The 24,346-nt window shown below is 40.1% G+C and overlaps 2 protein-coding genes across 2 annotated transcripts; both read right to left on the bottom strand.

Moving 5' to 3' along the window:
• Positions 1-12,397: 12,397 nt before the first annotated feature.
• cox16 (cytochrome c oxidase assembly factor COX16) lies at positions 12,398-17,138 on the bottom strand. Its single transcript, XM_080043045.1, has 4 exons — positions 16,997-17,138; positions 16,069-16,146; positions 13,968-14,036; positions 12,398-13,214 (listed from the first exon to the last, which is right to left on the bottom strand). Exons 1-4 carry the CDS (start codon positions 17,054-17,056, stop codon positions 13,101-13,103), a joined length of 321 nt encoding a protein of 106 aa, XP_079899171.1. The 5' UTR covers positions 17,057-17,138; the 3' UTR covers positions 12,398-13,100.
• Positions 17,139-17,777: 639 nt separating this feature from the next.
• On the bottom strand, positions 17,778-23,119 carry LOC307262233 (N-acetyllactosaminide beta-1,3-N-acetylglucosaminyltransferase 3-like). Its single transcript, XM_080043038.1, has 2 exons — positions 21,169-23,119; positions 17,778-17,866 (listed from the first exon to the last, which is right to left on the bottom strand). Exon 1 carries the CDS (start codon positions 23,111-23,113, stop codon positions 21,980-21,982), a length of 1,134 nt encoding a protein of 377 aa, XP_079899164.1. The 5' UTR covers positions 23,114-23,119; the 3' UTR covers positions 17,778-17,866; positions 21,169-21,979.
• Between the last annotated feature and the right edge of the window lie 1,227 nt (positions 23,120-24,346).

Below are 24,346 nucleotides of genomic sequence, written 5' to 3'. Positions count from 1 at the left end.
CCTACCAGTGTGTGACGGATTGACCGGGTCGCGAAGCTGTCAATGACAAGGAGGAGGGAGGGAGGGAGTGGAGGGGAGTGGGGGTATTTTAAGATAAGAGATGAGAGATGGATCTTCTCTTCGGAGCCCTGGCGTCCGTCCGTACGGCTCTCTCTCTCTCTCTCTCCTCTTGCAAGCCGTGAATCAGCGCTCTCCTCCTCCCCCTCTCACCACTAGAACAATCTGCGATGTCGCTCTTAACCACCGCCAAGCCCCTGTTTCCTTGGCTGTCTACTCTACCTAGTCTATACCCTAATGCCTAATCGCTACCACGTTGCAATTCGTACCGAACGCACGTCTTTTTACATTAGAAACGCTCTCATCTATTCTGTGCATACCGGTCTCCTAAGTTACCAAGGCTGTCCACTGCTGGACTTTGCGCACCATCGGAATGAGCAGGAGGATGGTTCTGTCTTGTTTCTGGATCTCTTATAATCATTGCAAGAGACGAGCTTTATCGAGCCTGTGAATTGTCATCCTCGTATTAGGCTTCAATTTTTATTAATATTAGGCTTGTTCTACTCTGTTCTCCCGCGTTCGTTGGAGGTGTGAAATGGTTGAGTCCTCCTTTCCTACAGTCCTCCGCCCCCCCCCTCCCCCCCACCATTTTTAAAAGTCACAGCCTGGCTCGGTTTAAGGCGCGCAACTTGCCTACGTCACCATCGGTTGAGAGGAGAAACCTGCATCGCAAACCATGAATATCATCCAGGCTGTGTCACACCACAGCCCGGCCACCTCCACGACAACTGTTCCCAACAAGAGAAAAGGAGGGAGGAGGTAAAATAATGAAGGTATCGTCCACTAGTTCACCCCTAAAAAGACTGAAAAATGTCTGCTGCTCTATCGGCCAGACGCTGCTAATTCAAGACACAAAAAATAAGTGACAGCAAGATGATGATCACTGACTCACTGACATTTATTCTGGCCACATGCACAAATACGATACACAGAGAGACAGGCTTTATTAATGCAGAGATGGAGTAAAGCTAAGGTTTACAAACGGCTCCTCTCGTGCCACATTTAAAGTTGCAGTAACAAAAATGTTTGCAGCCAATGAATATGATAGCCACAATTTAGGGAATATCAAAGTATATTCTATAACACAGTGGTGTGCACAGGGGGGGGGGGGGTGCACAGGGGGGCAACTGCCTCTGTCCTTTTGTTTGGAGTGTCTAAGTGCCCTTTTTAAACTTTTTGTATACCAGTGTGTATTTTGCCTGTTGTCTGTCGTGGAAGTTTTTAATCAGTTAAACCTTGTGGGAATAAATGAACTGAAACTTCTCAATATAAACATTTTAATAAAAGTAGATAAAACAACAGAGTTACAGAGTAAAGTTTCCAACCTGCATGGTCAGCCCCCGACGGGACTGACACTATCTTTTGGTCAGACAGGGATTTTAAAGGCCCCCTTCAACAACGGGGGTGTCAACTAACAGATGGTTAATAGAGTAAACAGGTCTGAATATGAACAACAGATCAATTAGAGAGTTACAAATAAGTCTGCCCTCACATTGTCTAATGGGGCTAACACACTACGTGACCCTAAGGTCATCCAAGGCTCAGGTGCCCCGTCAGGTTTGATCTTACCTTATTCAACCTACTAGCACACAAACCCCCATCTGAAGGCATGCCCTATAACCAGACACTTCTACAATCCCTTTTTGCCCTTAGGTCATATCAGAGGGGCATTTGAGCAGGCTAAGTGCCCTCCGGTGTAACCTCAGGGCATACATCAAGACTTTTTGGTTATACCATACTAGCATATGGCAACATGATGGCACACTTTGATACTTCATTTATGCCCTAACGTCAGAGGGGCATTGGAGTGTGTGTGTGTGTGTGTGTGTGTGTGTGTGTGTGTGTGTGTGTGTGTGTGTGTGTGTGTGTGTGTGTGTGTGTGTGTCCTATTTCAGCCAAAACTAATATTCTCCCCAATATCTGGGGGCTGTCGGCACACAGTAGCCTCCCAAACCCAGTTGGGCCTCATGTTTGTTTACATGAAGGAGGTGCCCTTTTTTCCATTTGTTGGTTTCACCATTGTATCCCCACAAAAACCTTTTTTTTAAATGTGTACTTCATCAAAGAACAAAGTTTATGCTTCCTCATCACTTCATCAGTCCATGGCACGGGCCATGACCCAGGAAGGTTTTCAGCATGTGCACTCCATCCACAGAGCCAAAAAAAGTAAGATGGACTAGAGAAAGAGGGGCCGACCAATAACCATGAGGTCGCTGGTTCGATCCCCGGCACTGGACAGGAGGGTGTTAGTAGTAAAACTAGTGGTGGCTGGTGTTACATTTACGGTGCCCACCATTTCTACCATTGTATCTTGAGCAAGGCACTTAACCCAAATTGCTCCAGGGGCGCAGTACTATGGCTGACCCTGCGCTCTGACTCCCCCCCCCCTCCGCCGAAGTGTGGTAACTTGAGAGGGGATATGAGAAAAGATGAATTTCAAACGTGCCTTGTGTAAATTGGCTTATAACGATATAACTTAAATCCCAAACTGTTGTACCCACAACAACATTCTATTTGTAAAATTCCTTTTGGTTTCTTCTTGTCGTCGCATTACACAACCCAATGGACTCCCACCCCCAGTTAGATGGATTACTATAGCCAGTAGATAATGAGCTTCAGTGGGCACACAGTCCTTGATGCAGCCATAACTGCTGCTGACGAGACAGACCAAGCCCCCCAAAGACCGGAGCAAAAGCACCAGGATGTTGACACTGCCACCACCTCATAATTACACAATCATACAGGCCTGAAGCACTGCGAGAAAAAAAAGTCTCAGGGCAAACCAAACAGAATCTAAAATGCATACAAGAATTTAAAAGACTTTCAAATTAATGAGCAATTAATCAATAATAAATTAGCATTGATCCACCCCACAGAACCAAAACGGAGGGACTTGTAAGCAGTCATCTTACTGCAGTATTCAGTGACTTTTTGGGATGGAGCCTACAGTACATGCAAAGCAGGAAGAAAAATCAATTGGATACGAATTTTAATGACACAGTCCCAACACTGTATACATAGATAATCTTATTAGCCTGTTCAGATTTCCATGCTTGTTAGATTTAAATGTGAAATTGAAAATAAAATCACTTCCTAAATGTACTTAAAAGGGTGGGGAAGTAGGGTGGGGGGACAACCACCACCACTACTGCTCCCACCTATACCATGCTATGCTCTGCTCCTCTCCGTGTAATGCTGTAATTAGTATGGAGAATGTGGTTGGACGTTTTAATGAAGTTTCCTTATCTGCGGGTGGAGGCAGAAAAAAATACACTGGACCGATTGGTGTGCCTGTACCTGCAGCAGCTGTAGCGCGCAGCCAGGCATCATATGATTGGAATTCAATGTCTTGCTCTCGCCCTCTTTCATCAAAGGCTTCCACGCGTACGCTGATGATTAATGGATTATACTTGTAATCAACACACCAGGCCGGCTTGTACTTTCCCACTGAGAGGGAGCAGCTCTTTGCAAACAGATAGGGTGACTTCTTGATGGCCGTATAGCCCTTATAGGTCCATGGTATAGCCCTTATAGGTCCATGGTACAGCCCTTATAGGTCCATGGTACAGGCCTTATAGGTCCATGGTATAGCCCTGAGAAACCAAGCGGCTGCATTGATTCTCCCGAGAGTAAAAAGCAGCTTCACCTCTCCTCTACATCCTGTTTTTGCCAGGGAATACTTTAAAAAATGGCAGTGGCCCTGGTGGATCAGTTTCATTAAAACGTCTGGCATGCAGTAGAACAGAATCTAGAGCATAGAAATGACACAGTATAGCACAAGAAGAGAGTGGGAGAGTGTAAGGGCCACGGGAAGAAGAAACAAATGAAGAGGAGCTTTAACTCTTAAGTCTAAATGTCTAGAATAAAGTGAAAATACAATTTTGTGAATAACATTGATACAATGTTGAGAGTAAAGACGAAATTCAATGTTGAGAACAAACTCTACATGTAAAGACTGCTGTAAAGCTGTCGACTGATTAGAACTTCTCGTATCAATAACAAGTAAAAAGTTGCATCTTTGTTATCGTCACAAGGCAAACAATCAGTTTTTTTTGTCGCAGAAACTAGACTCTGTGAAACGTGAGCACAAGAAACCGTCTAATAAACACAGAAGTTAAAAATATTCAATGCCTTCACTCTTATACAGTGCAGTTAATATTTAATGTTTATTTATTTGACCTTTTATGAACCAGGCAGGTCATTAAGAACACATTCTTATTTACAAAGACGGCCAGGCAAAAGACAAAAGCCTTTTGAGAGGGGGGAGTTGGGGGCTGGAAAGGTCAAATTCAATGAGTTAGTCGAGCTTAGAGGACGTCTGGCTCCAGTAGAAATTAGGTTGTAGCAAAGACGCATCATTTGTGTTTTAATAACATTGTAGTTATTATTGATCCCGCAAGTATTCTCAACATTTTGACTTTATTCTCGACTTTTTTCTTCCCAAAGTGCAAAATGAAAAAAAAACGTCCTCTCCCATGGCCCTAATCATACTCCGTAGAGTAGTGCTGCGCTTGCATTTTGCAACTTGTATTTTCTATGCTCGCGCTGCACTGGGCCCTCGACACATGCTGATCATTTGTAGGCAGGCGTCGCAACAACTTGAGTGGAAAAGGACAGTCCAGCAGAGAGACACGTGGTGGGCCATAGTGAGGGAGGGGGTCATCAGGGGAGTTAACACACTGACACCAGCCCGCGGGCGACGTCCACTTAGAACGGCCAGTAATGAAAAGTGAAGCTGTGAAATGACAAAAGTAAAGAGTCACCTGTCATCAGCATCTACAGGGCTGGAGGCTGGGGAGCCCACTTCCTGTCACTGGTAAGAATGTGTGTGTGAGATGGTGTGTTGGTGAGCGTCAGGCACAGGGCAAAGCACCATGCCCCCTGTGGACCTCAGTGTAGGGAGGGATACAGCATTTAAATGAAAAGAAAATACTGTTTTTGTACTGTATCAGTCCAAAAAGGTTAATTTATTCTTAGTGATTCTTAAACAACTGAAATGTTCTTGTGTACACACTAGAAATACTTTGTGTACCTTGACACATTTCGGTAACACTACAATAATAGTACATTAATTAACTTTTAATGAATGCTAAGTTAATGCTATCAATGTTAGTTAATATTTATTAAGCATTTGTTAACTGTTAATGCTTAGTTATTAACGGTTGGTTAGTGTATGGTCAGGCATTAACTATGCCAAGTTAGTAATGCTTAACTAAGCATTAGTTAAGCATGACAGTTAGTTGATACTTATTTTGCATTTCCTAAGCATTTATTAATGATTACCTAATGATGAGTTAATGTTTAGTATGTATTAACCATTAACTAACAGTAGATGAATGCACCCTTATTGTAAAGTGTTACCCACATTTTGACTGCTCAAGTTCCTGCAGTTTCAGCCAATTCAACCTGTGTCCTCCTGTATAAGATCAGCTGACACAAAATGTCACAATAACAACAACATGCGGCTCTTCTGAAGAAGTCTGTCGAACTTGAGCAGTTGTCGAAACATGTCAAGGTAACAAAAGTATCATTAGTCTATACAAGAACATTTGAGTTGTTTAAGGGTCCGTTCATTCCAAATGACATCAACATTCTTACATATCTGTTGACACTTTTAATGTAAAACTTTTCACATGTCAAAGTTCACCAAACTGAAACTAAATAAAGGCCCCACACAGATCTACTTACAGCTGCAGGTGCAAAAAAAAATTATAAGTGAAAATCCACTGGTGAGATTGGGTTTGATTGATTTGGGACCCTTTCTTTTGGTATGAACTATTTACAACCAGGCTCTTGAAAAATAGACAGATGAAGACCCCAACTACTATGGGGATGTCACTTAAAACATAGACGCGTTTACAGTTGTTCAGGTTCAAGTGCTCTTGACTACAACACTGTATTTATCTCTTCAAACTATAAAATACTTAAATACTGAAAATTGCTTGTTTTTAACAACAAAAAATAACATTTGTGGTATGAAGCTAAACACCATCACTGTCATACCAACAGTGGGACATGGATGCATTGGCTTGATGGGCGTGGGTATTACACTTAATCATAATGAAAGAAGAGCTGGTTATTCTTCATATAACGCTACATAACCTTGACTACCCAGCACTTATAAATCCTCCCCTCAAATAAAACCCTGACACTCCATAAATATACAGCGTGCAATGCAGATAGAAAGGAGCCCGGCGCTATAAGCTTTCACACCGTATGTACTTTCAGCTCAAATATTATCCATAGAGACCATGTATTTGCACACATAGGCCTAAAGTATAGCTGGGCTATGGAGAGTGCCCCTTCTGCAGCTGCAGCCATTGGAGCTAAGCATTCAGTGGTTCACTGGTCCGGAATATATTTGCAGAGGAAGATGGGTAGGAGAGGGAGAGAGAGGCAGAGAGAGGGAGAGAGAGGGAGAGAGAGAGAGGGATACCCGCACTGACTCTGTTACATCAGAGTCAAAGTGCACAGAAATGACAATAAGATATTAAAACTAACTGCTTGTAATATGTTAAACATCTTTACGTACATCTTCATCAGGTTCGTTTTTGTAATTTATATTTGTTTTCTAATATATTCTTATATTGGGATTTTTATACAGAATGTCATTTTTGGCCACTCGAAAAAAGACTATGGAAAGACATTCCCTGCGTTCCAATGTCCCAATACATCCATGTCAAATGTAGAATGCCATAATATATCCACTTTTGCATTATGTAAACCCGAATGCTTTAGTATAGGCTATGTAGTATAACAAAAAGAAAAAGTATGTGATTTGGAATGCAGGGATTGTTAGCAGCAGAAGATCAAGGTTAGAAAGGTCAGCTCTTGTAAGGGTCTCTGGGATTGTGCAGCGACGCCCCCCCCCCCCCCCCCAACATCCTTGTATCCATGGCAACGCGTGGCCCCTGCTTGCGTCCTGCCGAGAGTGGAAGTGACGGCGGCGATCTGTGCGCGTTCCGTTTGGCTCATTATGTGCGGAATGAAGTGAAACAGCCAGGGGGCGCATTTGTTCTGCGTGGACTAACCCTCAGCTGCCGAGCCTCGGTCTATTTATAGAAATTACATATATGAGAGAGAGAGAGAGAGAGAGAGAGAGAGAGAGAGAGAGAGAGAGAGAGAGAGAGAGAGAGAGAGAGAGAGAGAGAGAGACACTAAATAAAATAATTCACAAGGGCCGTTTCCATGTTCTTTCCTCCACCCTTCCTTCCCACATGTAGGATAACAATAAGTATTTTTTGTGAATTGAACATCTAGAGAATTTTTTATTTTATTTTTTTCAACTGTCATATTCTAACTAGAGTAAGTACAAAGCATTACTGCATTGCATTTCGTTGTCCAGTTGTGAGTTGAAGTAAATTTTAATAAAAAAAATAAAAAAATCTTAATCTGGTTAGAATGTTCCAGTTGTAAATAAAGGCATTTTACAATTCTGTATATGTACCGTCATATGAAAAAGTTTGGGAACCCCTCTCAGCCGGCATTATAATTGACTCTGCTTTCACAAAAAAAATATAAAAGTGGTATGTCTTTAATTTACCAGGAACAGCTAAGTACTGGGATGTTTTCCAAACAAAGATTTTTTGAAAAGCAGTATTTGGTTGTATGAAATAAAATAAAATGTGAAAAACTGGCTGTGCAAAAATGTGGGTACCCTTGTGGTTTTGTTGATTTTAATGCCTGTAACAGCATGTAAAACTGATGACTTTAAACACAAAGTTGGTTGGATTATGTTGTTAAGCCTTGAACCTCATAGAAATGTCTGTTTAATCATGAGAAAATGTATTTTAGGTGCCTAAATGCAAGTTGCACTTCTCTTTGAGTCTCTGCTGAAGTGAGACAGAATGGGATCATCAAAACAGCTCCCAAAAGATCTGAAAAACAAAGATTTTTCATTGTCATGGTTTAGGGGAAGGCTACAAGAAGCTTTCCCAAAGGTTTCAATTGTCAATTTCGACTGTAGGGAACGTTGTCAGGAAATGGAAGGACACAGGCACAGTGGCAGTTAAACCCAGGCATGGCAGACCAAGAAAAAAACAGGAGCGGCATATGTGGAGGATTGTGAGAATGGTTGCACACAACCCACAGATCACCTCCAAAGACCTGCAAGAACATCTGGCTGCAGATTGTGTATCTGTACATCGTTCAACAATTCAGCGCAATTTGCACCAAAACATCTGCTTTTTATAAAGACCAAATAACTTAATTTTTGTCTCATCAGTCCAAAGCATTTTCTTCCAATATGAATCTGGCTTGTCTAAATGATACAGATGTTTTGGTGCAAATTGCACTGATTTGTTGAACCATGTACAGATACACAATCTGCAGCCAGATGTTCTTGCAGGTCTTTGGAGGTGATCTTTGGGTTGTGTGCAACCATTCTCACAATCCGCCGCATATGCCTCTCTTGTACTTTTCTTGGTCTGCTAGACCTGGGTTTAACTGCAACTGTGCCTGTGTCCTTCCATTCCCTGACAACGTTCCTTACAGTAGAAATTGACAATTGAAACCTTTGGGAAAGCTTCTTGTAGCCTTCCCCTAAACCATGATAATGAATAATCTTTGTTTTTAAGATCTTTTGGGAGCAGTTTTGATGATCCCATTCTGTCTCACTTCAGCAGAGAGTCAAAGAGAAGTGCAACTTGCATTTAGGCACCTAAAATACATTTTCTCATGATTAAACAGACATTTCTATGAGGTTCAAGGCTTAACAACATAATCCAACCAACTTTGTGTTTAAATTCATCAGTTTTACATGCTGTTACAGGCATTAAAATCAACAAAACCACAAGGGTACCCATATTTTTGCACAGCCAGTTTTTCACATTTTATTTTATTTCATACAACCAAATACTGCTTTTCAAAAAATCTTTGTTTGGAAAACATCCCAGTACTTAGCTGTTCCTGGTAAATTAAAGACATACCACTTTTATATTTTTTTTGTGAAAGCAGAGCCAATTATAATGCCGGCTGAGAGGGGTTCCCAAACTTTTTCATATGAGTGTACATGCCATCCTATCGAAGAGTTAAACAGTTCCAGTTCTTCGGTTTTTCAAGTATTTTTTGTCGATTTAATCTGTAGTTCTCTGAGTGATTCTAGTGAGTCATTAAGGATATTAAAGGTTGAGGCTTTCTCTGACCATAAGCTTCATTAGCTTGGTGTTCCTATAGGGGACAAAGGAGTGGATGAAAAACACATAGGCCTACATACATTAAACATGCACCAAAGGATTGTTTCTATTGACTGACTCAATTTCTTTTTTTTCCAATTCATCCTAATAGGTGAGTGAAAACACAGTATAATGATTGAGGGAACTTACAAAGTATGAATTACTGTCTTGTACATCATTTGACCACACAAGACCATTGACTAAATGTGGTCCAAATCTGTAAATATTTTGGCCACAATTCATTAAAAAACAAAGTTCAGGGGTCTATCTTAAACATGTGTATACATACAGTATATCATACAGTTTGGCTTGTTTGACGCTAATGTACTAACATTATTTGTTTGGTTCTGGGTTTGAAGTATACACTTATGGTTAAATGCACATATTGGAAGTTGCTTTGCATTAAAAGTGTCAGCTAAATGTGATGTAATATCAATTATCAGTGTTGGCAAAAAACCTCAATAATCCAGTATCAATCGGGCTATATAGTCCTTGTGGGCATTGGGCATTTGAAAGATGCCTTAAAGAGCAATTTACACAAGCTGAGAAGCATGTTCTTACTGACCTCCGGTGGTGTGATGCCCCATCTTGCTGTAGAGATGTGGAGGTGTGGGCTGTGTGTGTCAATACACCGGTGCAACGCTGGATGTTGTTATAGGTGATGTCTGAGGTGCAACAGAAAGGGAAGCTTTTTGGCTTGGAATTACTCTTGAATAAAAACCTCTAAACATATGGGCATGAGAAGCAGCATCGGGAAGGACATTTTGAAACAATCTCACTTTTCTACTAAATAAAACTGCTTCTCTGTCCATAAGTAAAGCCTGTTGGTTTACACTCTAGGTCTTACCCCAATATCTTGTTTTTAAAAACAATAATAGAAAGGAACATAAAATTAGCCTATAAAATACTGAACAAGGTTGGTATCTTTAGCCTAGTTTGAGGATTCTCCGAGGGATCCTCCTCCAGTTCACAGAATTATACATCAAATATTTTGACTTTCACTAGAGGGACTGACTGATCATGTCTCTGTAGTCAGTGAGAAATGTCTGCTTGTGAGATAATGCCGGTGGGTAATTAATCTTCATCTGGAGTGTGTTTGGGAGGAGGATTTTATTCATTCATCAAGGGCCAAAAAGCACAGAGCTGACTGGTCTGAGTGTCTGCACCTCAGAGCTGAGACGATCCGGCAGAAGACAGTTTGATTGAGAAAAAGCCACCAACTCACAGGGCCGCAGATTAGACATGAACATCTGAATGATACAGGCACCGCAGAGCTGGAAGATTATAGGAACAATAGTTATTTGGCTGCAGTTAAGCGGTTGTGGCTAAGCATGTAGGGCGGGTCGTCCACTGGATTGCAAGGTCGATGGTTCGATTCCCCGGCTCCCCGCCACATGTCAAAGTGTCCCTGGGTAAGACACTGAACCCCAAATTGCTCCCGATGGTTAGCGCGCACCTTGCGTGGTGGATATAACTGCTGTGAGATAATTTTTCGTTCTTTAGGATAGTTAATATTAATATTTATATTGCGAATGAGGCAAAGAACTGTAAAGCGCTTTGATTCTGAGGAAATCAGTGAAATTGCACTCTATAAAGTGAAGCCCATTCACCATTTACATTCTGTGTTTCGGAGATGTTACAGGGCCTCCAAACTTCAACCCAGCTGCACGATTCTTGTTCTCTCAGACCTCATTAGTTTTCCCGCTCGGAAAACGACATGGTAAATATTGAATTTCATTCGCATCTTTTCTTAGCCCATGTCCAATTAAAATTTCATGGCGTTTTCTTGCATTTTCAAATAAAAAATTTAACAGCACGTGAAGGGGCGGGCTTTTTTTTTTTTTTTTTTTTTTTTTTTCAAATTAGGACTCATCATGCACCTCGACAGCTCGCTTACAAGGCCTGCTCCCTGCTCTGACCCACTTTGGCCTGCGATGACTGTACACCCAGGCTGTGTCTCCATAATAATGCCGTGGTGTGCTGTAACATAGCTTTTGCTTCAGCACTCTCAAGTCTCCTTCTTCACGTGGTTGACTTGGCGTGTGCGTGGGCTCTGCACAATCAGTGAGGCTACGGCTGGTTCAACAAACACACGGCTAAATAAACACGTATGATGCACAATTAAGGGAAGAATAAACCCCCGCTTAGTAGGTACACACAGCCACCTGAGCTAATTTCACACACTATTTTGTTTCTGCGATATATTTCATGGTGAAACCTGCTATGCAATACAGTGGTCACTTTGCTAAAATCTAGTGATCACCCAATATGGTTATGAATCAAATATCATTCCATTCAGGCTATATGGGGGGGTGCTGAATGTCTGATCGACGCAACAACATGTGGCTCCTCTCTTCAGGAACACAAGCATATATCTATACTTTTTATTTGATTTGATTTTCATATCAACACGCAGACTGGAAAACAAATGCTACATCTGATCTGCCAAATCCTGTGACAAATGACTTGATTGTTCTGCTTTGTCGTCTAGATGCGTCAGCGTCTGGTGGATTATAGGGACTTGCTGCTACGTGACAGCTCGGCCTTAAACTCATACAAACAGCAATTCAGATTCCCGATCTGTCCAACCCCGTCCATGATAAATAACCCCTCACGTATGAGTCGCTGTTTGTGTCCCCCATCAACTTCTGAGCCCGAGGACCACTGGGGTATTAAAGTGACTCAAAAATCATGGCCATAAAAAAAATGTGATTACTAAAAAAAAAAAAAACTTCCAAGGACAATTTCATACAGTCCTTCACACCTGCAGACTATTCATAACATCCCATTTCATAGCAGCGTGAGGGTGAAGCAGTGCATATATTATCCGTCAATCACCCAAAACATTACTTATATGTACAAATCGGAAGAATGCGGCTTACAGCAAAATAAATCGTGTTCTTTTGGTTTGTAGGAAGAATAAAAAAGGTAACACTATTTCCATTATAAAAGTAATAAATCCCCACGCATTGCAAAGTAATAACTGTCACGGAAACGGATTACTGTCGAGACCTATAAAGCCCGAGGAAAGGTTGGACTTCTGTTATTTATTCTTTTATACTTTCAACTGCTAAATCAAAGCAATGATGTTGTGAGCAAAGACTCGCCTCTTACAAGCTTTTGTCAAAATCTAAATAAAAGTTTAAGAAAGAATATGGATCAATAGATCATAGAATATAATTTATTGAAACATGGAAATCATACAGCCGGATACACTTCCTTCCTTGCATTCTGTGTGCAGGTGAGGTAACAGATGTGCCACCTACTGGTTGTCATATTACTACAAACTCCTGATCATCAGCGTTGAGTATAAACTACCATATGTCTGTCAAATGATAAGAACCGATATCTTTGTAGTTAAATGTGCAGTTTGTAGAATGTATTGTAATTTTTCAGAACAAACTTGGTAAAGTGGGTGTCCTGGGGAAATGCACCTGTTGGAAGACGAAGAATAAGTACTATAGAATAAATAACTAAACACATATTAATTTCATCACTTGATATTTTGGAAAGACTTGAGGCAGTGGTGGATGATGCCATCTTTAGTGACTACCTTCTTGTCCTTGAAGGCCACTGCAGCTTTGTTATTGGTGAACTTTCACCACTAGATGTCACTAAATATTGAGATATTACACACTGCAGCTTTAATATCAACCTCAAACTTAGTTCAGGGGTTTGGACTTGTGGACAAGTTGTCTTTAATGTTACAACCCGAATTTAAAACCCAATTCTACAAAGTCCAACACAAGCCAAACAAGTTGAGTCCATGCCCCAAAGTTGGAGCATATGAGGAAATTTTGTCTTCACCCTAGACTGTGTCCGTTCTTGTCCTATCTGTCCTCCATGTGCGTCTGTGTGTGTGCAGTCGGCTCAGTCTGTTTTGCCCTGCCTGGTCCGCTGCTGCTCCTGGTATTCCCTGGAGTCCTCCCAGGGACGAGGGCCACGGATGTTCTTCCACTCCTCCAGATTTGCATCCTTCATCTTCTGCAGAGAGAGAGAGAGAGAGAGAGACAGAGAGAGAAACAAAGAGAGAGAGAGAGACACACACACGCACAGAGAGAGAGAGAGAGACACACACAGACACACACACACACACACACACACACACACACACACACACACACACACACACACACACACACACACACACACACACACAGACAGACAGACAGACAGACAGACAGACAGACAGACAGACAGACAGACAGACAGACAGACAGACAGACAGACAGACAGACAGACAGACAGACAGACAGACAGACAGACAAAGAGAGACAGAGAGAAAGCGAGAGAGTTGGCAAAATAGAAAATAAGATGTGGTTTTTAGACATCAGGATTTCAATCATTTAAATATATTAAAAAATTCAGACCGGACAGATGAAACGTTTTTTGTAATCTGATCATTTGATGATTTTTCTACTCTGCAGGAGTGAGTACAAAATTAGATTTGACCGGAGGCTGAATCACTCCAATTTTCACATTAATATTTAATTGTGAAAGGTTACATAGTAACACAACATCCATGTTTTTTTTTCTCTCTCCAACTTGCCATTTCACTATTACATACTTGATCAAATATTCATATTTACTCAAAGAAGGAAAACTTTTATTACAAAAAAAATGATTGTTTTAATGTAAACAATCAACTGGCAAAGTTTCACGATGATATCTTTAAGTTAAATCTTTTACCCAATTCACCTGCAGTATCTCAACCTGAAAACATCTCTCCCTACTTACCTCATATTCATCCTCCAGTATGGCGGGCTGCCTCTCTATGTTCACTTTGGCCTCCAGTGAAGGATCCAGCTGAGTGAGTGAGAGAGAGAAAGAGTGAATGAATGAGTGAGTGAGTGAGTGAGTGAGTGAGTGAGTGAGTGAGTGAGTGAGTGAGTGAGTGAGTGAGTGAGTGAGTGAGTGAGTGAGTGAGTGAGTGAGTGAGTGAGTGAGTGAGTGAGTGAGTGAGTGAGTGAGTGAGTGAGTGAGAAGGAATGTTACAATACAAAATATTCTGGCAGGTCAGGCTTTCAAACAGAAAATTCAAACAAAATCAAAGATAAAAAGACAAAGCTGTGAAAGGGTTCCTTGTTTGAGGTATGGATTTGGTTGGTAGCAGAATTTTAACAAAGCCATTAGTGCTATGAGGAGGAAAGCAATATTATAAATAATGGAGATTTGTATGTTTTGCAGCCTTCGACTGAAGCGGTGACAAGCCGCTTCAGGCAGCGTCTCCACCTCGTCTTCTTCGTGCATTATTTCTTTAACACGTAAACGATAAGATCAGGAGAAGAGGTGAAGTCGTTTCTCAAGGCCCTTTAACTTGTATGGAAGAGAAAAAGCACTTAAGACTTTTCTCACCATTTCAAAAAAGTCTAGCCTCTTAAAACCTGGAGGGAGGATCCAATTTAGCCTGCTTGTATTCTGTCAATTATTCTGCTTGACTTGCCATCGACATCACCAGGTTTAATAAAAACAAAAAGAATGAGTGAGAGTGTGAGTGTGAGTGTTTTGGAGCAGAGTGTTGAAACCAATGGAGCTATGTGGGTTTTGCAATTCAAATTGATTTTGACCGAGAATAGGACTGCAATAAATCCCATTCTGAATCATTACTTTTAATGAGTTCTAATATTTCTGAGCAATAATGCCGCAGCTACTCAGGTGACTGATGAGTTTCATGATCCCATGATTGATTTTATATAGAAGATTTTGCATCCTTCAGTGCAGGGTGTATAATTATAAAGTAATTAGTATGATACCTGCTATCGAGGTGCTATTAGCTTTTAAACTGCCACAAGAATCAACCTCAAAGACAAAAACTGGGAGCATCAGAGGTGAAAACTCGACAAAGAGAGGACAAAAAGCATTCAAGTTCTTCTCTGCCTCTGGGCTAAATGAAATCGCTCAAGAGAAAATGCAAATTAGATCATAGAGTGACTTAACCCTCAGACAACGGCTTTAATAATTTAAGTCAAAACTAAATAATGGAATTGGCTGAAAACCGGTTCCAAGTAAGAACAGGAAGGGTGCTTTTAATCATGTGTGTTTTGACAGATGTTTGGATATTCCATGCATTCAATTACACACACACACACACACACACACACACACACACACACACACACACACACACACACACACACACACACACACACACACACACACACACACACACACACACACACACACACACACACACACACACACCACAGGGTCTAACATTGTAGATTCTGCTGAAGGCCCCATCAGACGAGAACAAGTATTGTGTGGGGGCAGCTGCACAGGCAGGGGGCCAGGGCCGCCTCACTTAGACAGTAATAAGAAAAGATGCCCCCTGCCATCTGGCTCCCACCCAAATGACGTGCACTAGCGCTTGTCAAGAAGAGTCAATGCTGGCTGCTTGTCATTTGAATGAATTGGCTCTGTAGTTTAGTGAATTATAAACAGCCTGTTCTCACTTGTTTCGGCCTTAGACAAGCCGGTCAGTGCCTGCAATGTCTGAGATGATAGAGCGAAAATATCTAATTCTCAATTTCTCTCTAAAAAAAAAAGACTAAATACACCAAACTGTACTGTGAGATCTGCTGTGAAGCCCTCACATATATAGGAACATCTCTATACAAGTTTTTAACTATATTTTAATGTGCAACTAAGAGTCCAACCACTTGGAGGAGCCATTGCACACTAGTTGTGTCTTTGACCCCTGAAGTACTCATGAAGTTATTCTTTCCACTGCTTTCTTGTGATGCTGGAAATGTCAGTTATGTTCTTAATCTACTTGCACATTTATCCTAAGTAACTCTCCATGAAATGTGTGTGTAGTAGGAGCTCATCTATAACAAACCTTTTTCCTGATCCTCTGGGCATCATACCGAATTTGTGTGAACTCTCGCAGGCCAAAGGAACCTCCAACTACAAGCAACTGAAATAGAAATTATGTAAAGTTCACCCAGTGAATGACTTTTAACAATAACTACTTTTATGTGTGGGCATTGAAAAGCACCTTTTTCAAATGAAATTTGAGTTTTTCTTAATAATGTGTGAACATTTATATGAAAGAAAAAGAAAAACACCTCATTTTATGAAGTTATATAGGATAATTGTGACTTTTAATTTCCGTACAATCCCATGCCTAGACTCCAGTAACTATTTAGGACAGTTTCAGATTTGTCCAATCATAGTTCTTTTGTGAAAACAAAAAGGAGCAATTCAACTTTTTTTAAAGACTACATTTAACAATAGATCGTATGAATGAAGCACTTAGAGATGCACACATTTCCACAACAAACAGATCCTGGTGCTTATTGGTTCACAGTGAGTGAGTGGTGGATAACCTTTACTCAATCCTTAAGCACTTAATCGTAAACTTAAATGAACCCCTTAATGTTTGAATCGTGACCAACTCGGCCAATATTTTTTCCTCTTAAAAAAGTGTTTCAAAAGCCGAACACTGTAGTGACAACTAGCCTATGCATGTCAGGGTTAAAACAAGTTTATGTTAAATTATTTAAAGCTCAAAACTAGCTGTGGTAAAAGGAGGAACCGGAACACCACATCTAGCCAAATCATCCTTTTTTAACAACAATTTATGAAAAGGAAAGTAGAACAACAACTTCTATTATTCTGAGGTCAAAATTTGACTTTAAAATAGCAACAACATTATAAAATAACTCGCTTTGACATTTGACAGCCTAGCATTAGTGTGAGCTAAAAGGCTAAACCACCTTAATAAATACATAAATACGTAAATACGTGACATAAACGTTACTTACCAGCATGGGAACTCCATACCTCACTGTCTTGTTCCTCTGCAGCGCCTTTAAGTTAAACATGACTCTTCTTTCCAGCTAAAAGTCCATTTTTCTGATGTAAACATGGACCAGCATCAGGTCACAGCTGAAACGCGCTTCCTGAATGAGTCCGACGCATTAGAACGGTCCGTGTGGTTGTCGAGACACAATCAAGGTTCCGGTGTTTAGGGAATACATTATTACAAATATTAAAAATGCTTTATGTTTTTCAGATTTCTCATTGCATTATTTAGTTTAATACTTATTGTATTGTCACGGCTATGTTTTGTCCAGTGATACCAGAGCAGTAGGTTTTTCGGTTTGTTCATTTTCTTTTTTTCTTTTTTTGCGGTCTCCCTTAAACAATCACACTCGTAGCGTAATCTTTAACATTGGCGTCATATTGAGCGTTTCTCACGACAATTGTAGCCAAATGTTTGCCTACCATCACTGAAGCCGCCGGTTTCAGTCTGCCAGTTTCCCTGTGAACCCGCTCAGGTGCTTCCGCTTAATTCAACCGATTAGTTAGAGTTTATAGGCTATTTTTATTAATAAAATGTCCCCAGTAGGCCTATGTGCACACATTGAGCCGAGGGTTGATCCTACTATCTATGGTTGATCCCGATAAACTCCCATCTGCTGTAAATGGGCTACAAGGGAGGTTGTATTGCTTTTATATAACAGCATAATACTGGTTATGTAGAGGACAGAATGATTGACTCAAGACAGTTTAAAGAAGGAGATGCCAGGATGTAACAACACATGGGTACACCATAACCATTAGTTATCATAGATTATTTAATGTTCACAGTACATGAGCAATACAAATACAAATTCTCCCATCTGCAGTACCTTACCGAACTTAAAATGTTCCTGCTAACTTGCCATCTTGGTTATTGGTTAAATTGCTGTCTTGTTTTTTCAAGATCATTCAATTAATTCAATATTATTTACTGTTTAGTACAATTTATTGAACAGTTAAGGTGATGAAATATGTATGTATATTGCAAAGAGTATTCAAATTAGTTATAAACACACAATGACTCAAAATCCTTGCCTTTTTACATTGCCTTTTCTAAGTAATTGTATTCCACAAACTAATAAATGTACTAAAGAAGGCATCATCCACCACTTTCTCAAGTCTTTCCACAATATCAAGTTATTTATTCTATAGTAATATTCGTCCTCCATCAGGTGCATTTTTGGCCACTGTATATAAAAAATGGAAGGCAGTAAGGTTGTCCGCTCTGTGCTACTGTAGAAACATGGTGGTGAAACATGTCGGCCTCCGCTCCCATGTAAATATAAAATGCAAGAAAAAGAAAAAAGGTAAGAAAAAAGAATTCCCTTTACACACTGCCCTTTACACATTTAAGGCCCACTACATTTCAGTTTAGGATAATTTGTTTTATGCCACATAAAATACATTTAATCTGTCAGGAATCTGGCTCCTTTGTGCTGTCATCCTTTCTCTCTTTTACTTGTAGGTGGCCGGTTGTATGTTGAACAAAAACATCTTTCCAGAGATGGAAAACCAATAGACCAAGAGCTCCAACTATTAGGAGGGTTTTCATCCTTTTTCTTCTCATCCTTTAAAGTCTACAAAACAAAAGACAGTTTTTACAAGTCTGACAGTAACAAATAAATAAATAAATAACACATTTAAAGGTGGGGTCAGCGATTCTAGAGAAAGCTTTTTGTCCAAAAACACTTTTTATCAAAATAAGTGAACATCTCCTCACAATCTGATTCCTGACCCTACTGTATGTGCACTGAAAAATAGCCAGTGTTAATAAACAGCCTAGGCTTTGTATAAGGGCATGTTGCTAGCTTTGGTGGGCCCCTTTGTTTACATAACCTTTGTTGAAATACCACTTTACAGAGCCTAGGCTGTGCATTAATTGCCTTTAAAAATATCAACACTCTCTGCAACCCTCAGGTTCTAAGGCAGGCTATTCAACAGATGTGGAGTGGAATAGAAAAACGCCCCTCCACAAGTTTTCCTTCTAACTTTTGGGAATGTTAAAAAACACTGCAAGAAGACCTGAGGGTTGATAAAGGGATAAATAAAAGGATCTTAAAAGCAATTCTGCTACTAACTGGTAGCCAGTGAAGAGACTATAAAATTGGTGTAATGTTATTAATCTCTACATTGAAAACTTTAGTGATTTATTTTGTTCACATGAACATGGATAAAAATCCAAAATGAAAAGCAAATATATTCTGATCATTTATTTGTGTAGCAAAGAGAGGTTGTTAAAACGATGCCTGTGAATACAGACTTTAGTAGTGTAAATAATGGAATACATTTTTCACTGCAAATCATAATATATTAAAGCAGCCCAAACTCTGACCACTATTTCAAAGGCTTTCAGGCAAAACCTTTTTAAATTAATAACCATTAATCAGCAGCATTAATCTGATATCTGTCTACTCATAGATTCATTCTTTTTTTTGTCTTCTAAAAATTAAAAAAGTTTTACAAACCTCAAGTATGTTGAGCTCTGGTGTGATCTAATACATCCGCTCTGAGACGTTGGTACAAAGACTCTGGTAAGTACATTGGATGGGTCTCTATTTACCTACACAATGTATGTACACAACAGTATTATCATAGACAGGCACTGTTCTCCTGAAGCTGTCTTTGTAGGTTGACAGCTAACAATGTAGTTAGTGTCACTCAGGGCCGGCAGTAGCCAGGGGCCAGGGTGGGCCGTGCCTACCCAAATGTGGGCTGTGCCCACCCAATAAAAAAAAAAACTTTTTTTTCTTTTTTTTTTTGGTGGAAGTCCAGACCCACTATCAGACGGCCCTGTTCAATCGCTGTCCAAGAAAATGTCAAATAAAATTCAGACAATTGATTAATACTAAAGAATATACCATTACCATGCATTGCTTCTAATTGTATTATTGGGTGGGCAGGATAACCTGCCTCCAAGTTACCCACCCACTTATAGTGGTCACTGGTCAGCAGAGCCGGCCCGAGGCATAAGCGAAATGAGCGGTTGCTTAGGGTCCCGACTGCCAGAGGGGCCCCCCCAATTTTTTTTATTTTTTTATTTTTAGTTTGTGTGTTTGATATCAACATCATATTATATAAATGTAAATTATCATACAATAAAAGGAATACAATGTTTTGGTAGAAAGTTAATAGCTTAATAATTGAATCAGTTCATCTGGGAGGTAATCAGAGGTTAACTGATCACGTCAAATTCAAGTCCATGGCATGCACAGTGTGTATTGAGTTAATTTAAAAATATTTGAAAATGGGGCTGCCCTCTGTTGCCCATGCACTGTGTATAGTCTATAGCCTATTTCAGCCTCGTCTGTGGAAAAAAAGATAACTGGACAACAGAGTTCTTCTGCTTCGTTCCTCTCACTGCATTTAAATGAATTAATTATATTGCAGAAAAATATGTCCCGTAAAAAAAAAAGAGCACCAAGCCCAACCCAGAGGACCCAGCCTAATATTTTATTTCAAATTTATATTTCTATGGAAAATCCATGTGTCTTTCTTCAATAGCTTCTAATTCATCCGACCCAGTGTCTCCAAATTATTTGTTCACACAAAATTCCTCAGATTTAGCCTCTTAATTTTCCTCTCAAAGTGCACCAGATTCATGCATTTCACTTTAAAAAGGTAAAAAAAATTCCCGGGGGGGCATACCCCCGGACCCCCCTAGCAGGGTCGTGACCTCGGCTGGCTACTACTTTCACCCGGCTGGACATCGGAGGTAATAGTGGAAAGACTATATATCTATATAGTGTGTATAGTATATAGCTCTGGACTACCACCATCCAGGTTGCCCAGTCCCAAAGCTTTCTCTTCAATCAGCTAAGGCTGCCGACAGCTAATACTGCGATTAAAAAAAAAGATACATTATGTTGTATATAATGTATATTATATGTTATTCATACATTTTTTTGAAAAAAAACATGCAAGAATCAAATCTCCCACACAGCAACACTCAAAGTTTATTTGCATATTGTGTTCTACACAATTCATAGTAAATGTGCCAAAAAGCAGACGCAGAGATCTTACAAGGGCAAAAAAAATCGGCTTGCGCTATGCGCGCGCTCGCATCTTCGGTCTCTCTTCCCAGTGTGCCCACCTAAAATTTCTACAGGACCACCCTAATCTAACTTTCTAGAACCGGGCCTGGTGTCACTGCTGTTTACATACCATATGACTTGATGCATACGTTAGGACAGCTCTTGCTATGCTGTTAAGTTAAACGCCTTAAATATACAGCAGTGTGCTAACCCCAATGGTGTCACATTTTAGAAGAAGATTTTGATCAGGCAAACCTGATATTGTATTTCCGAACATTTTCTAGCATGGTTAGTGTCCGACGAGGGGGAGTGACACTCTTGAGCATGTTTACTCTGACAGTGCATCGTTTAAAAAAAAAACTCCTTCATTTACTCCTTTGGCCCATTCCCTATTGAAATTCTGTTCAACCAGCACTCACAGCAGTGGACAACAACCAAATACGGATGTAAGATAATAATACTAGTAATATGTATGCCTTAACATCTAGGCCATTCTATGAACACACATTGGTAAAGCTCACTGTTTGCCCCTTTCCCCATCTTATATCGTACACATGCACAGGGTAGATCCCCATAAACTCCCTGCTGTTGTAAATATAAGAGATGTTGTATTGTTTATGTGAGAGCATGATACTGGCAAAGACTGGATAGAATGATTGACTCAAGGCAGTTCAGAGCAGGAGTCGCCAGGATGGAACAATAAACGTGTAAACCATTAGAGAGCATGGATCTTTTAATGTACACAGATCCTGAGCAATACAAATACAGATTGGTTATAAAACATGATGGCTCAAAATCATTGCCATCTCAAAGTCAGTCTATTCCACAGAATAAGTGAAAAACTTGTACAGTGAACTCAGGGCAAAGCTGATACAAATCCTGTCAGTAACATATCATTGTAACACGTTTTCTTTAAGGCCCACTACATTTCAGATTAGGATCATTTATTGCATGCCACATAAAATACATTTTATCTGGCAGGAATCTGTGAACCAAAATGAGGTCTCTATAAAAACAGGGGTCATATAGATCTACTTTATTTGAGGGGACGTGCAGTCCAAAGGGCCTGAATCCCTCATGGGAAGCTGGACTGAGACCTGCTTTGACCAGACACATCCCCATGTAAGCATCGTCAATTGGATGAAGTGGAACATGCTGGGACATGTTATGTATGACCAAAGCTGTATAGCCAGACAAGAGAAAGCCCCCACCACTACAGTAAGGGGGGTACACGTCTGCCTCCTGTATCTGAACTGGGACAAAATACTTGCTATTTGGTGGTTCTCTAATAGGCTCCATGCCCACGTTCACACTGCCGATAAAGAGGTGCTTGCTTCCATCATTATCCTTGATGCTTTGGAGATACTGGACCATGTTTTCTGTGTTGGCAAACACGTCATCATCACCATTTAGCAGGAAGCGAGCCTTCGGACAGTTTCTCTCCATCCATTCCAGGAAGAGAACCTGCTTCAAGGTGAGGTGGATGAATGATTCATCAAAGTCCCATTGGAGGATGTCATTGTACTCACGTTGCTCCAGTTTAAGGAGTGTGTTCATTCTTTTTTTCTCAAAGCCAGTGTGGATCGTTCCTGAGATGAAGACCCTTCTGATCCGCAGACCATTCTGGTCCTTCTCTTTGGCCCAGGTTTTGCGCAGCACCTCTCGGCGGTCGTAGTTGTCAGGCGAGCTTTTCATGACCAGCAGAAGAAAGACTTGAGCTGATTCATCAGCTCCTCCACATTTGTCAGGAAGGTCCAGTAGCATGGGGAAATGGCGACAGTGTTGATAATAGAGGAAGTCTTGAATGCGCTGAGGTAAGGTTTTAAAGCCTTCAATCTGGGCAGCAGACATATTTTGTTCACATTTTGGCCAAGAATAAACATAGGGCTTTGTTTTGGTGGTTGGCTCCTTTGTGCTGTCGTCATTTCTCTCGTTTACTTGTAGGTGGCCGGTTGTATGTTGAACAAAAACATCTTTCCAGAGATGGAAAACCAATAGACCAAGAGCTCCAACTATTAGGAGGGTTTTCATCCTTTTTCTTCTCATCCTTTAAAGTCTACAAAACAAAACAAAAAATTAGAAATACAAACAAGATAAGATATTAACTCTATTGTTGTGTTTCGGCCCGATTTTCATGTCTTCTTTCTGAAAAATGTAGTTAATTTAAGCTGATTGTCATGACTTTGTTCACACAGGGCATCTGAAAACATCACATTAATTTTGATAATTTTCAATAAACTTTGGGCATTCTATTAAACACTCATTGTGTTCCTGGTCAAAAATGAAAGGAATAAAAAAATGGATGGGACCACAGTTTTTAGTTCAAGCCCATGACCGTTCATCCACAGTTACTTTGTTCATTAATGTCTTCAGACTTTTATTTTGTAATATGGTAAAGTTTTCATGTGTAGTTTTGGGCCGACGTTCTTTCTTTACTATTAAATCATACAAGTCACATGTTATTTTCAGCCATTATTTAAAAATATGAAATGTTTAAAAAAAAAATCACTGTTAAACTATGACACAATGTAGTGAAAGTGTGTAAATGGCACAATATGTTTAGCTGAGTATTTATTACAGTCAGCATAATTAAAAAATTATGATTTGTTTTACTCAGAAACGAGTAGGTGTGAGCTCAGGCCAATAAGGCCTAGGCCATTGATAGCAAACAGATGTTGAAAACGTGTAGTGACCATAAGTTTAAAAATCAGTTGATATTATTTGTACAATAGTGGAATAATAGTAATAATAATTTGTAATGCGGCTGTCATTACCAGGAACACAAAAGAAAGAAATCAGGAGTTCCTGAATAAATATCAGTTAAAGACTATAGGCTACACCTGATTGCAAGATACAATGAACATTTAGATGACTGAAACTCTACACCAGTGCTTCTCAAATGGTGGGGGGCGCCGTGAGTTGTCAGGGAGGGGGGGCGCGGGCTGCCTTGATTTCCAACTGACCAAAAAAAATATATAATTATTATTTTTTTATTTTTTTAAGTGCTAGCACGATGCATGCTTGTGTATGGTCATATCCGCGCAAAAGGCCGCGATTTGCAGTAAATAAATGTCCACGTGTCTCTGTAGGCTATTTAAAAAGAAATCAAGCAAGTAGACTAATAATAACATTAATGAATTATTGGTTATCGCATCACAGAAGGCCTATTGGCCTATAATAAAAAAAAACACCACCTTAACTATGTTTACAGTTTAAAAATGTTTTGAATGAAATGCAAACCTCAGAGAATCATTTGCTCTTGTTTCTCTGTCCTGAGAT

The sequence above is a fragment of the Ammodytes marinus genome, assembly GCF_949987685.1.
Source record: "Ammodytes marinus genome assembly, chromosome: 15".
Classification (NCBI taxonomy): Eukaryota; Metazoa; Chordata; class Actinopteri; order Uranoscopiformes; family Ammodytidae; genus Ammodytes; species Ammodytes marinus.
The sequence above is the reverse complement of the archived record's forward strand: the minus strand, read 5'-3'. Positions and strand labels throughout refer to the sequence as shown.

Excerpts from the sequence above, each read along its gene's own strand:
- LOC307262233 (XM_080043038.1), bottom strand. The coding sequence starts at position 23,113 with ATGAGAAGAAAAAGGATGAAAACCCTCCTAATAGTTGGAGCTCTTGGT.
- cox16 (XM_080043045.1), bottom strand. The coding sequence starts at position 17,056 with ATGTTTAACTTAAAGGCGCTGCAGAGGAACAAGACAGTGAGGTATGGA. Across the intron at positions 16,147-16,996 it reads GGTATGGAGTTCCCATGCTG|TTGCTTGTAGTTGGAGGTTC; the intron begins GTAAGTAACGTT and ends TTTCTATTTCAG. Across the intron at positions 13,215-13,967 it reads TACTGGAGGATGAATATGAG|AAGATGAAGGATGCAAATCT; the intron begins GTAAGTAGGGAG and ends CTCTCTCTGCAG.